An 18,262-nucleotide genomic window follows, 5' to 3' on the forward strand; every position below is an offset into this window, starting at 1 on the left:
AAAGGCGACAACGAATAAAGAAAAAAAAGCTGAAAACTTGATGCAAAAAGTTTTTTGTAAGAAATAATATGGTAGTTAACTAAGCTGTGTGCAGTATAATAACATCAGTCAATGATGAAATGAAAATTAAGGTAAAAACTATGTTTTTATATCAATCATATTCCAACTTTTATTATTCTTCTTCTGCCTTATCAAAATGAACTGTACTGTAGTCTTTAAATAAATATTATTTTAAGTTTAAAAAAAACATGAAAACTGGCATATTTACTTAATATCAGGAATTATTATAAAACTGGAAAACCCAAACACAACCACACAACCCAAAAAATCTGGAAAAATGTACAATTGTGTACAATTATTTCAAATTAGTAGCCAGGTATCTTGCCCATTATTTGGATGAATCAACTTTTTGGTGTCACTCGTTGCCATGGTTACGATTAGTTGTCCAAGGGACAAAAGACTTAACATCCTGATTTTATGATATCTATTTTAATGTATCAAACATGCATTTTTGTGGTAGTTATAACCAATATCCATAATGAGCCATCTACTAAGCATGTTAATAAAACGGCATACAACATTACGGCTCTTCGAACATAGTGTGCCACTGTTGTCCCTTGGACAACGGATAGGATAACAACATAAAAAAGTCGATTCACCCATTTTCAATCGAAGCTTTTCATCTGCTGGATGAGATGGGTCATCCAAAAAATATGAAACTTTTTTATAAGATGATCTTCCTCGCAGAGTGTACTAATGTCGGACTTTTTTGTTAATTTTTGACCGACTGCTTGCTTTGTTTGCTTGCCTTACGTTCTGGTTATAGCCCACGATGTACTATGACAGTCTACAACCTATTTTTAGAAACGATTAATTTTTTTTATATTGCACAGCACTGTATTAAAAATAACTCTGACTACTGTGGTTAACATGAATCTTCGTATTCGTATCAAATTAGACTAGAAATGAGCTCCCAACGACTGCAACCATACTTATGAATAAATAGACGGGCGGGGAACGGGCTAAGTGCTCTGACCAAGCAAAAATGGAGAATAACTAATAGCCATTTGTATGTTTATAACAAAGGTTGCCATCGCCGCCCTTGTCACTGAAAATTTGGAAAAACTGCGCATTTCAAGCAACAATTTAAAAATAACCAACCAAAAAAAATAAGGTCTGTTATTTTATCATTTATTAATCGACTAGCTGTGATCCAGTCTCTGCAATTTTCTTGCCTTCCTCCAGGGGTTGATTTAAAAAATAAAGACTACGAGAAATCATAGTACCAAATAACAAACGCGTTAAGATTACGCAAGTAACGTCGGCAAATAAAAACATTAGTACCTACATTACAACCTTACAAGTACTATTTTAGTTCTACTTATATAATATTTATATTGGATACATACAGAGGTATTACTATAACTAGCTTAAATCTAAAATAGGCCCTTGAGGCATTATACCAAGGATGTTACCGGCATTTCATCGTTGTATCGCAATGCGAGGAAGCCACCAGCTCTTTGGTCACCAGTTACGTCAAACAGACGCTTCGCGATCTCTGCAAAAAACTTGTGCACGCTGGGACCCCATGAGCCTAGAGAACATAGAGTTTCAACGGTATATTGTTGTAGATAAAATGTTTATGCCCAGATCCAATTTAGTAATTTCATTTCAGGTGTGTCAATGTTAATTCAATCTAACGGTAACATGAAGGCTAACTTAATCGGTTTTACGAAGTCTATAAAACACGAGCGGTTATTTGCTTAAGTGGCTATAAAAAGACTCGCAGATATGACTGTCACTGTCACTACTTAATTAATTCCAGTAGAGCTAAGATGGTCGGCTCTTTATCATTTGTCACCATGCCTGACACGTTCTAACAAGTATGTAAGTGCGAAAGTGACGGGCATAGTGACAAGTGATAAAAATGGAACCATGCTGCCACCGCTGTATTTCATTTTTACAAAGTTATTTCAGTTTTCTGCATGGCTAGAATGATTTGCTTATTTCTGTTTGTCGTTTTGTATACCTAGACATCTAGACAAGTAGATAAACACAAAATATCAAGTCGTGTGCAAACATAAATCGTCTGTGAAATTTTAAATTTAGAATTCTTATCTCCAAACTTTTTTCCGATGTATGTAATTCCATTCACTCATCATCTGTTCAACTCACGCGTGAATAAAAAATGTAACGATTACACGAATAAAAATGATTAATTGATAGTTCACATATTAATAAAGGGGCTAACGATCGGTAGTATGCGAGAAAACATATCTTACTTACCGAGCGATAAAGTTTTTTCATTCCCCACTTAATAGATTAAGAAAAAATCCTATACAAGAGGACCTGATCCCATCAGCTTGTTTTTTACGGAATAAATCAATTTCAAATATAACACTAAATTACTTTTTCTCCATTGTTACAGTAAAAAGTTGGGTTTCCTCTTCGATTCATCCAACAAAGGTATAACGATAGAGGATATACCCCTGGACCAAGTGTGCCTTCTGAGCGAAGCGAGCGAGATCCGGCCGCTCGTCAGCGAACTGGCAACGTTGCGGAGCGAGCGATACGCCACTGAGCCACAAGGTGAGTCTATAGAGTACCACTGGACCAAGAGTGCCGTCTGAGCGAAGCGAGCGAGCGTCCTATCTTCAGCGAGCTACGGACCGAGCAATATGTCACTACACCACATCTCATCTGCTGCTGCTCATATCTGTCAAAAGGATTATTTAAATATTTCCAACACATCCGCCAGTATAATCCAGAGGCCTCTCCCTCCACACTTTTGACCAGAAGGCCTCAGCCAGGCTTTCAGCTGTCTCTCTTATTCTCGAAGTATTGTATGAACTTTAGCTCTACCGGTTTTTTTCTACGGGCCATACGCGAGGGTTCGGCTTGGGACGAACCCGGCCTGTGGTTGTTGTAGTTTGGAGGAACCTGAAGGCCTACCGCGAACCACGTTCGACGTGTTGCCTCCCTGTCACACTTATGTACGAATTTACAAGTGCGACAGAGAGGCAACACGTCGGACGTGGTTCGCGGTAGACCGTCTGGTATAAACTCAAAAGACGTCCACAACGCAACGGCTGGTCGAACGGTTTGACCGTTACATTTGTCTCTAATTCGGATCCTTGTAAATCAACTATGGAGACAGATAGGTTGCACAATTGATTTTAAAGAACAGCTGTAGTGAAAATTAACTTCATAAAAACGTTTATGGATGGGGACAAGTATTAAGTACAAAAAACACACACACACACACACTCACCTACATAGCCCTGTTTCTTTACCTGAGAGTATTATTTGCCTAATGCGACAATAAGAATGGAAAATATTGCATAATTGCGACACGAGCGCGAACAAATCGAATGAAAACACCGCTGGAAGTGTTCAACGCTTTAGGATATAAGCAGTTATATTTATATTGTCCGTCCATTTTGCACGGCATTGTTTTGCACGACTAGCATAACTGGCCACGTGACCGATATGGCCAATCTTGTAGGCTATTTAGGTGTTTACCATATTTTCGGGGAGACAAATGACGATAACGTTCACGTACTCGTGGATGACTATTTACAAAATAATTCTTAATTTTCCTTAACATAGATAAAGTCCCTACTTTAGTGTCGCATCTAGTGCAACTGCGAAGTGCAAAAAAACCAGATAAGGCGAATAATTTACTTACTGGACAAGTTTTGAAAATGTTGTAGTTGGAGCGCTTCCCTATGAAATGCTGGGTATTGTGTCCACCGCGTAATTTCAATCCATTTTGTGTCTAAAACGTTTTCTTTCCAACAAAAAATGTATTGAACTCACGTGTATCAAAACTGACTCCTAAGCGGCGGGCAACTCGCACAAAATGTATTTCTAGTACCTCGAAATTATAAACAATTTACAATAGTTTAAATTCTACAAAACCTTCACACTTACCTGCAAAACAAGATCATTATCATTCTTCAGTCCAGTTTCCAAGTATCGGCCGTAAAGAAGTTCTAAAAGTCGGGAAGTATCGGCTCCCACGCAAACGTAAACATTGGTGGCGGAAGTACTAAATGCAAACCAAACTGACGGCCGAAGTCTTATCTTTATCTCGCTCATTCTTGCTATGACCACGTAAGCGTGAATGAGAAGTTGTACGCCCCCGGCCGTCAGTTTGGTTTGTGGATAATATAGCAACACTCTGACCTTAGGTAGATCGTATGTGCTTGGCAATAGGGTTCAAGATATGTCAGTTAACAATGTGAACGATGGCACACGTAACGTGTTACGGCTGAATAGAAAACTTGCCAGAAAAATTGTTTGATACACGAATAACTGAGTGGTTTTTATATTAAGAGCAATTATTAATCATGTCCGTTTCGTACCTCTGTAGATCGTGTCATTCATGTAGACGCGCACCTTGACTCGTAATGTCATATTATCAAAGGTTAGATTTGACAAATCCGCGCGTCATCGTGGATGACGAACTCTACTCATCCGATGTATTTAAAAACCAATGTTGATATCATACTTTACATTAGTCGCCGTTCACTGATCTCGCGAGCTTGATATTGATAGAATTAGACCAAGATTACTTTGCAACGATTTTGACCGCACAGACTGTGAAGTGTTATTTTAAACGTCAAACGCCTCCCGGGTCGGGTTTTCTTTTCAAATCCTATGTACTATAAGTACTTACATCTTTCGCTTCTATCACTAACTTAATAATCAAGGCTCGGAAAACGCCAGTCATGTGACTTTCTTATACCAATATCAACGATTAAATATGCCCCAATGATTATATATGTCCGTCGACTGTGAACAAACATTATCGACTCATAAATCCTATTTCGTTGTTTTTTCAAAAGACAGGCGATTTTCCGAGCCTTACCTATTATACGCTTAGCATGTTTTTTTAATAAGTATAAAACCAATCTTTAAGATACGTAAAACAGTACGAATAACCGAGCTTTTACCTACTTGTTTAAAACCTATTTAGTATTCTGCTAAAATAAGCATAAATGTAGAGCCAGACACGTAAATCGTTCTCAACGATGTATTAATTGAAAGTAATCAGGTTACGGAGTCGTGACTCGCAAATTGTGCTTATTAACTGTTTTAAGTTGCTCAGTATGTGGTGTAGTCAAAAGTTCGATATCATTAAGAAAGGACGAATAAAAAACGAGTGTATTCGGGTAATTCTGAAAGGAAAGGAGTACCGGGCTTACGAGATTGAAAAGCTTGATTATATCACTATTGTATACAATACTTTTTCTACGAGTCAACAAAAATAATACTTTAAACTAATAGAATCATATAGTTAAACAAACCAAAAGTATACAGCTATTTAAGATACGCGAGCAGCCGCGATACCTTCATACTCGTGCGCGCCCCGGCCGCCATGGCCCGGCGGGTTGGTCGGTGACACCTTCTCGTAACTCATGACGCCCTGGTACTTGCTTCTTGCTAAATTAAATTTTTTGACAGTTTTTTTCTTGATTTTGGCCACCGTAGCCTATGGAGACTAACAAGCAACGCTAAGCGGTATTCGTAGTCTATGGATGTTGCTATTTTAAGGGTGTCATCGTTTTGTTTCATCCTCTTGACCGCGGCGAGCGGTGATTGGTCAATTTCATTATAGTTGACTAAATTAAACCGTTTCGAAATTAATATTATAGTTGAATTGGGAGCCCATACATGCAAAGTACCAAATAACAGTTTGGTATACGATATCTTAATTCAACCATTACAGTTGACGATTAGAAAAAAGTACTAATAAAGTGGCGGATAATTCCGGATGGGACTTATTACAAAGGAATACGAGTGAGTTTTGAATGATTATAGGGATTACCCAATTTCCGAAATTACCCGAATACATCTTACAGCTTTGTAATAGGTACTATTGAAATACTTAGTTCATAAGTTCTGTCACAAAGATTTTTACTGATAAAAAATGTATATGTGCTTGTGCATATCCCTTATTATTATATATATTATGGGTTGAAAGCTTATTTACTGCTAAATTACACGCAAAAAATATTCAAGGTGATTGTGATATCAATTTATTTTTCTTTTTTACATGGTTGAATTTCAATCTTACATAAAACAAAAGCTGGGTCTATTATCTTTCTTAAAATACATAATTTATGTATATTTGACTGCCAAAATTGCAACTGTACATGTTTTACCAAATTTACTCGTTGGATGGCAGTAAAAAATAAAGGTGTTACCGAAAAGCACCCTATATTTGAAGGGTATTAGCTGAAGTACAGACTTATCCCCTTATTCATGAACGTCTACTAAAGTTAACAAGCCGCTAATAATTGTTTGTCTCTTTTCTTCATACCACTATGTCGGAAAGGGACAAACGATTATTAGCGGCTTTTTAACTTTAGTAGACGTTTATGAATACGGGGGTTAGTAGATGGCCCCTTTTGGAATGGGCTTTGTAAGTGCCAAAAAAATGCATGTTTGTTGAATTTTACAAATTAACGAAGGTTTTAAGAGTAGCCCAGGAGAACGCAACTATGCCAACGAGTCACAAGAAGAAAGTTGTTTCACCTATTTAACGATTTTCTAACAAAATGTCTTGGTACTAGCCTTGAAGACTGCCCAATGCACTTAGGTAGAGTTGGATCAAGATAACTCATAGACTGTGCAAGTGTTATTTATACGCCATAATCTCATATAAGTTTGACGTTTAAAATAACACTTTTACAGTCTAGGTTATCCAAATCGCTGCAGGCATCGTCCTCATTCATTATCGCAAAGATAAGTCTTTGTCTAATTAGCATACCTTGCTATAGTTGACGTGACGTAGGTAACGCTCTTGACTGACCATTTTTTGAACCTTATGCCTGGGTAACAAGGTTTACGAATTGTCAGTTAACAGTGCAATGGTACCGTTATTTAATTACCGTTGCGAACACTCGCTTAATTGTTGTAATAAGTTAAGTGACATTTTTAACAATTATTATGCAATTAGCTGTAAATTAAGTTTATTTTGAAGTTTATTTGAATTATTTGTAGTAAATTAACCGTAAGTTGAAGTAAATAAACCGTATAAAAAATTACGAAAATAGGTTGCAGGAACCAGTGTCAAATTAAGAGGAAAAAGGACGGCCGATTCTCCATACAAACGTAGTCCCCATTTTCCTCTTTTTATTTTGACATTTCGGACATACATAATTTGATGTATGTTAACCTTTGCTATGCCCTACGTTTGACTTTTTTAGATTTTTGTATTATTATAAAAAAGGGTCGGCAACGCGCATGTAACACCTCTGGAGTTGCAGGCGTCCATAGGCTACGGTGACTGCTTACCATCAGGCGGGCCGTATGCTTGCTTGCCACCATCGTGGTATAAAAAAAAATTGGAGCGAAAAACAGATTTCATACAAAACTTTAAATGCTTCTAACTCCTATAATAATCAAAAAACCGAAATAAGAGCAAACGTAGGCGCATAGATATGGTACAGTCGAGGAAATTGATTCTTTAGCAGGTTGTGGTTCACTTTACACTGGAAAGCTCATAGCATAAGTATGTACAACCAAATTTACTTGAACCGCAAATTGCTAAAGAATCAATTTCCTCGACCGTACATACAACAAATTATGTCAAAATATTTTCAATAATGTATCCAGAGAGGAAAATATGGACTACGTTTTTTTTTTTTTATACTACGTCGGTGGCAAACAAGCATACGGCCTGCCTGATGGTAAGCAGTCTCCGTAGCCTATGTACACCTGCAACTCCAGAGAAGTTACATGCGCGTTGCCGACCCTAACCCCACCCCCCCTCGTTGAGCTCTGGCAACCTTACTCACCGGCAGAAACACAACACTATGAGTAGGGTCAAGTGTTATTTGGCTGCGGTTTTCTGTAAGGTGGAGGTACTTCCCCAGTTGGGCTCTGCTCTAGATCTGGAATGACATCTGCTGTGCTGTGCCCTACCACACAAGGCGAGATGACATTCACATTGCCCATACCTCTCTTTTGGACGTAGTTTAAGGACATACCCGGAAAAAAAAAAGATAAAAAAAGAAAAAAGTAATTTCCCGCGGGTCCGTCACTTTCGTCTTCAACATGGTCGTATTCAAGCAGATTATACTACTATACGCAGAGTTTTGAATGATCAAAACGATAAAATGCTCAGTCAAATCTGAGGGTGACCCATTCCATAATACCTATATGACAAAACGGCGAGCAATGTCATTACTGTAAGGTCAGAGAGTCAAATGCCTTGACAAAGTACATAGTTGAATGACCTCTATGGCCATTTTAATACGGTTTTTGCAATTATTTGTCAATGAAAACTTGTTCCTATCCGGTGTGCCTTCCGCGTCTGGATTTCCGGAAAAAGTTTCTATTAAATATTTTTTAAATCGTAGTATCGCGGGTTTTGTAATGATGAGATCACTGACGAGTGGAATATTTTGGCAAAAAGTCATACATTGAACCAAGACAGATAGGTCACGGTGATGTCACAAAATCCTTATATCTGGAAATAACATTGTACCGGAAAACCGTGGGTTTGACTCCCACAAAATATGAGAACATTTGTTATTTATTTAGGTGTAGTGAATTATTTAAATAATTTCAGTCCTATACCATCTTAACATATTCACTTAACATAACACATTCGTCAAACGTCAAAAACTTGTTCTTACTTCAAACGTGCTCCTAGTGCTCGATATGGTAGTCTTGGGATGGAGCAAACTCTGATTACACGCATTTAAGATCAAATTAAAGTATGAAAACGGATTTCCAGTTTGCTTTGAATAAATTCCTGAAAACGCTATTTTTGGATCTTATTTGATTGGCCTAACTGGCTCTTTACCAAGCATTTGTCCTAAGCCCACTTCTGTACGGAGCGGAATCCTGGACCTCTTACGCGAAACAAGAAAGCCGGGTGAATACCTTTCATATGCGATTTCATACGCGAAGGATCGCGTGACAAATGAGTCTGTTCTATGCGAGGCACAGTTCCCTAGTATCACAGCCATACTGAAGAAGAGACTACTAAGGTCGCTTGGGCCTGTGTATCGAATGGAACGGACTCGTTTACCACGTACCTTTCATATGTGATATCTGCGAAGCATACTTGGAAGGATCGCGTGACAAATGAGTCTGTTCTATGCGAGGCACAGTTCCCTAGTATCACAGCCATACTAAGGAAGAGACGACTAAGGTCGCTTGGGCCTGTGTATCGAATGGAACGGACTCGTTTACCGCGTACCTTTCATATGCGATGTCTGCGAAGCATACATGGAAGAATCGCGTGACAAATAAGTCGGTTCTATGCGAGGCACAGCTCCCTAGTATCACAGCCATACTAAAGAAGAGACGACCAAGGTCGCTTGAGCATGTGTATCGAACGGAACAGACTCGTCATACCAAATCCTGCTCGGAGAGGTTGCAGACGCAAAAAAACCGGTTGGGCGACCAATGCTGCGCTTTAAAGATTGCGTCAAGCGTTATATGGTTGCCTTTAACATCCCATGCACCCAATGGCAGAAAATGACCTAAGACCGACCCGTGTGGCGTCGTGCTATTCATGATGGTCAATCCAAGCACGATGATGCGTGGTTTACCTGTTTAAAAGAGAAACGCATGAGGCGTCATGAGCAGGCCTCCAACCCCCGTCCACCTGGGGGATCATACACCTGCCGTGTGTGTGGACGCGGGATAATCTCTCGCTTAGGACTATACAGCCACGAACGCAAGTGTCGTCACCAGGATGCTGCTTAAAACATCTGACACAGATGATAAGGCCTATAATACTGCTCCTCGCAAAATTCGACAACGCATCTATGGCTTAAGGCTCCTGTTTTTGTATGTTCTAATCTAAGTAGATACTCGTAGCTCTAGTGACAATGATTTAACATTTTAATTATAGTGTGGTTTTCCTGCCCTTAGTTTTTATAACGAGGGACTGTCATAAATACTTTTTTTACGAAAAAATAGTAGTTTTACCCGCGTAGTTTGTTTTCATTTTAATGAAACGTCTGTACCCTGAAACCGAAATGGCCTAAGTGAGTTTTTTTTTTATGCAATTATGTATAATTCTGTATTTTTAAGCTCTTTGAACCACCACAACGTGTTATAGTGTTTTTCTATCAGGATATCTGCCCAACTACGGGAAGCTTGGTGCGCAATGTTAAAACTAGCTTGGGTACTACGCGACGATATGCATATGTAGGTATACACACATGACTCAGGAACAAATATCCGTGATTATCACACAAATAAATGCCCTTACCAGGATTTGAACCCGGGACCATCGGCTTCATAAGCAGGATGACTACCCACTAGGCCAAACCGATCGTCAAACAGAAACACATCCTATCACATTTTGAGGTTCCTAAAGAACTACATTACATTATCATTAAGTTTTGGCTGTCAATTGACGACCTATTGTATAGTAATCGTCCTCTTTGTAGGCTTAGTGTTAGGCAATAGCATACACTGTAACTACATCTAAGCATTATGCTGTGTGCTGATAAGAGTTTATATTTAACCTTGGCTGAACAATAATCTTGCTTCACACGAACAGTTTGTAAATCCGGCTGTGATGCACATGTGTTGTATACATTCGTCTCTTTATTACTTATATAGCTATATTCCTTCTTTTATCCGACTCCGGGAAGCGTTAAGATCGCACTCTATGTTTGTGGTAAATTGGGGTCAATTCATTTTGAATATATAAATAAGGATTGAATTTTTTTACACAAATTGACTAAGCCCCATAGTAATCTCAACAAGGCTTGTGGCTACTAAAATATATGGGTGTTTTCACCATGGGCATGGGTGTTTTCTATGTATTTAAGTGTTTATTATCTTTTTTTTTTTTCGTTTTGGTCCTGCGTTTGAATCCCGGTAAGATTTATTTGCTCATTACACAAATAAATTCCCTTACCGGGATTCGAACCCAGGACCATCGGCTTCTCAGGTAGGGTCACTACCCACTAGGCCAGATCGGTCGTTAAATTTTATGACACGGGTGTCATTAGCTACAAGTTTAACCGACTAGATTAGGTTTTTCGTAAAACTTTTCGCAGGGTTAAAGTTTCCCTTGGTAGTTGTGGTTGACCATACGTAGTGTATGGTTATCAGCCAGCGTCAGATAGTATAGTGTGGCAGCCAACGTGACCAAAAAGTCATGTCATAACAAGTCAAGTCAAGTCAAAATATTCTTTATTCAAATAGGCCTAGCAACAAGCACTTTTAAATCGTCAAATTTTACAAATATCATCTTAATCTAAATATCAGAGCAATTTATTGATGCAGTTATTATTGTTCTAAAAAAAACATTGAACTATTATAGATATGGTAAACTTAATAATAAGAATTTCACAAAAAGATCGTCAAACATCAAAATTGTATAAAAAAACTCTCAGTCTACTGCTGTGGTAATAATGACGCGTTGAGATATATTTAGCTGCTTTGTCTGCTATTAACTATGTAATGCTGACTTTACAATTAAGAAATTACTTAGATGAATAACTAGACTAGAATTTCGCCTTATTAGTACTGTTTTAACAAGTTTCACAACGAGACGTCCTGTAACTATTGGTATCAATAAAGTTTCATTTTCAAGTTAGTTTTAATTTTTTACTTTGAAGTGACTACGTACAGTCGCCATCAGATATAAATTAAATATCATTTATTATCGGAGCGGCCGAGCTGCTGAAAAATATCTGACCACGCACTTTAGCGCCTTGACAATAGAAGCGTGTTCAGATATTTGTGAGCATCTTGGACGTTCCGATATATCTGATGGCGACCATATTTCTAAAAAGGCAACTAATAGGTAGTATACATAGCCTTATTATAGGTATTATATATAGCCTTCATTCACAGATTAACACAACATGATGTGATTTAGACTTTGGCTTCTAATAATAATCCTACCGATATCATGTCAGAAACAAAGTCCAATATTAGTACTTTATTAATGTTTACTCGTATTTAACACCAGATGTTAACGCTTTATTCGTGAGAACCCAGCAACATACTTATAATATACCTAGTTGGTTACTAAATTCTGTTACTGCAATAATATTTATCTACATAAAATATACGAACGAAAGTTGAATAAACTATATATTAAAATGAAGTACACAAAATCAGGAATTATGTATGACAATATCATTCAAAATGGCCTCCTCTGGCCTTGAAACAGGCCCTCAAACGACGAGGCCAGTCATCAATAGCGGCACGCACGATTGTCATGTCTAATTCCGTCACTGTCCCGCTTGAGGGAGTCAAGATTTGCGTGGGGTTTAGCACAGGCTTTCTCCTCAATAACCTGCCATATGGCATAATCCAGGGGGTTAAGGTCCGGGCTGGAGGACGGCCAGTCTTCGTGGGCAATAAAGTCAATGTTGTTCCTTCGAAACTAGGCTTGAGTTGTTTTTGCCTTATGTGCAGGAGCTGAGTCCTGTTGAAAGACCCATGGCTGGTTTTAAAATAGAGTGTGGCTTAAGGGCTTCACTATTGGTTCGAGAACGGTTTCCTGGTAAACTTTGGCCCCTGTTTTCACACCTTTCTCACAGAAATATGAGATCACAGATCACTGAGTATGTTACAACATTCTTCAATGGTAAATTTTTTTTCATCTGTAAATAGTATTTTTCGTTGGCCATTTTGTGCGTACCGCTTCAATAGCACGCGACTTCTCTCTAGCCTCATAGTCTTTAATCTTCCATTAAACAAATGACCTTTTTGTCTGCGGTAAGCGTGTAGGCCAAGGTCTTCATTGATAACTTTTTTTAGGGAGCTTCTCTTCACAGACATCTGTATTGCCAACAACTTTTGCTTCCGGACGGGGTTTCTTGCCTTCACTGCCTTTATTAGAGCTGGGGTTCGTGGTCTTCCAGACCAACGGTGCGTGGTCTTCCAGACCTCTTGCGGTCATCGAAGCTCTGAGTACTATTGTATCTATTAATTGTGCGATAAACAAATTGTTTGTTGATTTTTAGGTTTTCAAGCAACTTCAAAATCATGTTTGGCGGGTGCTTACATTTGTGCAACGCAATTACTGCGATACGATTCTCTTTTAGGCTTCAATTCATTATACATACGACGAGATAAGCGTTATGTGTGGTATATAATTATAGCTCACAAATCCACCACATTATGTCATTTTTAGGGTTCCGTAGCCAAATGGCAAAAAACGGAACCCTTATAGATTCGTCATGTCCGTCTGTCTGTCCGATTATGTCACCGCCACTTTTTTCCGAAACTATAAGGGCTATACTGTTCAAACTTGGTAAGTAGATGTATTTTATGAACCGCATTAGGATTTTTACACAAAAATAGAAAAAAAAAACAATAAATTTTGGGGGTTCCCCATACTTAGAACTGAAACTCAAAAAATCTTTTTTCATCAAACCCATACGTGTGGGGTATCTATGGATAGGTCTTCAAAAGTGATATTTAGGTTCCTAATATCATTTTTTTCTAAACTGAACAGTTTGCGCGAGAGAAACTTCCAAAGTGAAAAAATGTGTCCCCCCCCCCCCCCTGTAACTTCTAAAATACCAGAATGAAAAATCAAAAAAATATATATATGATATACATTACCATGCAAACTTCCACCGAAAATTGGTTTGAACGAGATCTAGTAAGTAGTTTTTTTAATAAGTCATAAAATAAAAATTTTTTTTTTTCATCAAACCCATATGTGTGGGATATCTACGGATAGGTCTTCAAAAATGATATTGAGGTTTCTAATATTTTTTTTTTCTAAACTGAATAGTTTGCGCGAGAGACACTTCCAAAGTGGTAAAATGTGTGTCCAAAGTGGTAAAATGTTGAACGAGATCTAGTAAGTAGATTTTTTTTAATACGTCATAACTGGTACGGAACCCTTCATGCGCGAGTCCGACTCGCACCTGGCCGCTTTTTGTTTTTTCGGTAGCATTTGTTTTAAAGGAAATAAAGAGGTTGCAAATCGAGTAACAGAACTTAGTAACCAACCAGGTATGTAAGATTTAACCATGTAAAGGCGGAAAATAAATAAATAGGGAACAGGTCGCGTATTTTTTGCATGTTATTTTTATAACTAATTTCCGAATATGACATAGAAATATGCAAAACTGAGACATCAAATGTTAAATTATATTGTAAGTAATTCAGCATTAAATAAGCTTTCAACCCATACATATGAATGATAAGGGATCTGTACCTACTTATAGCTTTTTTATCAGTTAAAAACTTTGTGACGGAACTTATGACCCGATTAAGTATATATATATATATATATATAAATGAAGTACGTATGCGTATGTAGAATAAGTGCGTGTTGCATTAACAACATTTAACGTACCAATGAACATTATACACGGCTGAAGTAACCGAAGGAGAGAAGTACTTCCATTAAGAGTGTTAATCACTGCCTCATCAATCTCATCATTGTTTTAGATGTACATAAGATTGGACTTGCAGCGGTCTGGCAAGTGCAATCAATCGAACAAGCATACAACGACAATAAAACAAACAAAGCATTTTAGACAAGAGTAATTAAGAGACAGATGATGGTGGATAAGTGGATATTTAAGCGACCAATTTTTTTAAAGTTCTACCAACTTTGGCAACAACATCTTTTAAACATCTTATAGGTACTGGCGTGGCGTGAACTGTCCAATGAATGCGCTGTTTTCTAATTTCCGTGTACAGAATATAAATAAATAAAATAAATAAATAAATAAATGTTATAGGACATTATTACACAAATTGACTAAGTCCCACAGTAAGCTCAATAAGGTTTGTGTTGAGGGTACTTAGACAACGATATATATAAATATTTATAAATACTTAAATACATAGAAAACACCCATGCCTCAGGAACAAATATCCATGCTCATCACACGAATAAATGCCCTTACCAGGATTTGAACCCGGGACCATCAGCTTCGTAGGCAGGGTCACTACCCACTAGGCCAAACCGGTCGTCAAAACTGACTTAATTGACAATATTTCATATTGTAAATTTCCCTATCTTATAAGCTGATTAGAAAGAATATGAAATTTTAAGCGACCCATATTTTTACTTTTTTTGATACCTAAATCAATTATTCATATCAACAGCTGCGCTATATCAATCTTTGGACAATATTTACAACTAGCACTTTACTTATGTGTACATTTTACCTGTATTTACATACGAGAGCATTCACCTGCTCACCCATTTACATACGGCTACTGATTACCAATAAGTATGTTTGAATTTAATTGATTTTTATATCGCGTGACGTTAAGAGTAGGTAATTCATGTCATTATCGAGCGTGAAAAATATCCAGATATCCGGAAATTAAAACCCCGACCATCATTATCAAGGCTAAATACTCATTGATGGTGTTAGAAGTATAAATTCAGACGATAGTAGACGCAAACCAGACTGACGATGACGACCAGGGTCATATCTCTATCTCTCTCACCCTGTAAACAAACTACCCTGTACCTAAGTAAACAAATGATTTCACGATAGTCCCGCGAAATCCTACCTAACTAATAGCACCTATTCAGTATTATTCAACCTTTTTAATCGTCCAGGTTAAAACAATAGCATTTCTCGCGTGACAAGACTTCAGTTATCAAAACAGACTGCCCTTACTGTTTTAATTAAATAGAATGTCACAGAAGGTGACCGTTAGTTGTAAAATGACAAAACAGTGGGTGGGTTAGATCGATAACGGCCTTGGGCCCATGAAATATGTACTTAACCACGAGCCGCCCACGTGACTACTGTTTACCAACAAATTAACCGTGTTGACGCGCGGTAGCGACCAAGAATAGGTAAAGGTGGACTTTCTCCGAATATTTCATTTTGTAAATGGTTTTATTTTAAGATACCACGTATTAAATTACTTAAAAACTTAAATAGTTTTGTTATTTATGTATGTTATATTTGAGTCTCTAGATTTCTCGTGGGTTCGTTGCGTTAAGTAATTGTATGAACTTCTCATTAGAAAAAATCCACGCACTTATATCTCTAGTATGTCTTCGTCGGTACCCACAAGCCTTCATTGAGCGTATTGTGTATGAGCGCATTATTATATGTATAACAGGTGAAATAGACTTCGGTCACTGTAATATATATATATATATATATATATACTCTCCCGGCCGGTTTCGACCACGGCGACTGTTTCAGCTCCGTCGAATACGTTCGTGTGCTCGCAAGTGGCTCGCGTAGCCGATTTTATTTGCGAAGACCCGTGCACACGACGGGCAAGAAAGCACACCATTCACGTAATTGTACGTAATAGCCGCTGGTGGGCGGGCTTTCAGCTCATCCCGTCTGACATCGAGTTCCACAAGTCGACGGGATTGATGACGAAACTGATGGCGTTTTTGAATGCCATTTTATCTCACTGTGATTGCGTTCCGTAAAGTACAAAGTTAATTTTATTTTAGTTACTGTGCGTTTTTTTTCGTCCACATGCAATATTTAAATTCTTAATACTTTTTATGTTACACTAAATATAAACATTCACTCAAAAACGAAACAACTAAAGCATTTAGCCAATTTTCCCTTTGTTTTAATACATTAATCATCCCTATTATATTAAAAAGACTTCCAAAACAATCAGTACGTATAATAACATTCGAATTCTAATATGAATAATAGTGTCAGAATAGCTACCTACAGAATTTTACATCAATCCCCGTCCTGATATAATAGACATAGAACCTCCTCATATATAGTAGGTCGATGCTCTACTAAATACAATGTTTATAAAATTATTATAGATTTTTAATAATTTCCCAAATTTTCCCAATCTAGCCAATAATTTGTCTTAAAAGTTTGCAAACCACTAACGACTGTTTTATTATCTCCAGCGTTCCTGCTCTCCGGGCGGCCTACAGTCATCCTCAACGTGGTCTGCCACGACCGACTGTCAACTGAAGACGTGGACCATATAGATAGGGTCGTTAAGATGGCCGACCGGGGCGGGCTGCCGCTGGCGTTGGCTGGCGAATTCTGCTGCTGGAGCAACGTGCAGAGTGAGTACTACTGTCTCTCCGGCATACAGTCCAGAACGTGACCACGACCGACTGAAGACGAGGATCTAGAGATGGTCATCAAGATGGCCGACCGATGCGAGCTGCCGTTAGCGTTGGCTGGCGAGTTTTGCTATTTCATGTGACAAATAGTTATATATAATTGAGTACCTACGAGTATTTCAGTCATTGTGTGTAAATACAATCCACAATTGCTACAATCTCGAGCCCACGTGTTATGATGATTGTTCCACACCGCATCCTTTGTCCGACCGACGTAATTAATAGAGCCATTACACCTACATGTGAACCTCCCGTGCAAGGTTTATAACACTAGTTACGCTATACATATACTCTGTATCTTTAGGTATTTACGAGTAAATAAAAGTAAACAAAATCTACACTCAAATGGCTCCTTAAGCCAGTTGCGGGTAGATGAAAACATTACATGATCATTGATCAAATAATGTAGGTTAAAGTCAGGTCGTTCAGTGACAGATCCAGGCAGTGTTGTATTTGGTTGGTTAACCAATAAATGTTAACTACCCGAAAATTTACAAATTGTTTGTAGAGTATAGGTACCTACTAATTAATGTGCTTTAACATTTTGTATAACTACTTTTAACATACTATTGTCAACATCCCTTGTAAGAAAAAAATAAACTATATAATGTAATTTTTTCATATTGAACGTTTGCAAGTAAATGTGTAAATGTAATTTATATGATAATATGGTACCGTCGAGCGGATTATGATGATGGAGCCAGAAGGTAGATAGCGGAACTCTTTTGTACATAGACTTTGAAGAAAGTAGCTAGACTTTGGCTCATGTAATTTGTTTTGACGATGAGGAAAAAGGGGAGAATGGCAGTGAAAATACCAAAAATATCATCTGTTGCCAGTTCATACGCGCGACCAGGGGCTCATTTCTCGAACGGTATTAGTCTAATATTATTAGTGTGTTGCCATGGTAACCCATACGACTTGATAGTTCCTGGACTAATAATATTAGTCTAATAGCGTTCGAGAAATGGGCCCCTGTTGCCACTGTTGCTAGTAGCATGCAACTTGCTAACAACATTAGGGCTTCTCTACACGATGGCCCAGCGTAGGCCAGTCTAAGGGACGCAGCTATGCGGTGGAATGAGATAGCAATATCACTTACTCCCTCTAACGCATAAATGCGTCCTTTGGACTGGCCTGCGCTGGATCATCGTGTAGAGGAGCCATTATACTTAGGTGCGCTTCGACTTACCCTTTTTAGAAAAT

The 18,262-nt window shown here is 38.0% G+C and overlaps 1 protein-coding gene across 1 annotated transcript in view; it reads left to right on the forward strand.

The window, feature by feature from the left end:
* LOC133518447 (endonuclease/exonuclease/phosphatase family domain-containing protein 1-like) overlaps nucleotides 1–18,262 on the forward strand; it is a 42,941-nt gene that overhangs the window by 18,105 nt on the left and 6,574 nt on the right. Inside the window, exons 4-5 of the mRNA XM_061852134.1 lie at nucleotides 2,429–2,589; nucleotides 16,832–16,996. Coding sequence (XP_061708118.1) covers nucleotides 2,429–2,589; nucleotides 16,832–16,996 — 326 coding nt within the window. The remainder of the gene's footprint in view (nucleotides 1–2,428; nucleotides 2,590–16,831; nucleotides 16,997–18,262) is intronic.

Source organism: Cydia pomonella, chromosome 5, assembly GCF_033807575.1.
Source record: "Cydia pomonella isolate Wapato2018A chromosome 5, ilCydPomo1, whole genome shotgun sequence".
Taxonomy (NCBI): Eukaryota; Metazoa; Arthropoda; class Insecta; order Lepidoptera; family Tortricidae; genus Cydia; species Cydia pomonella.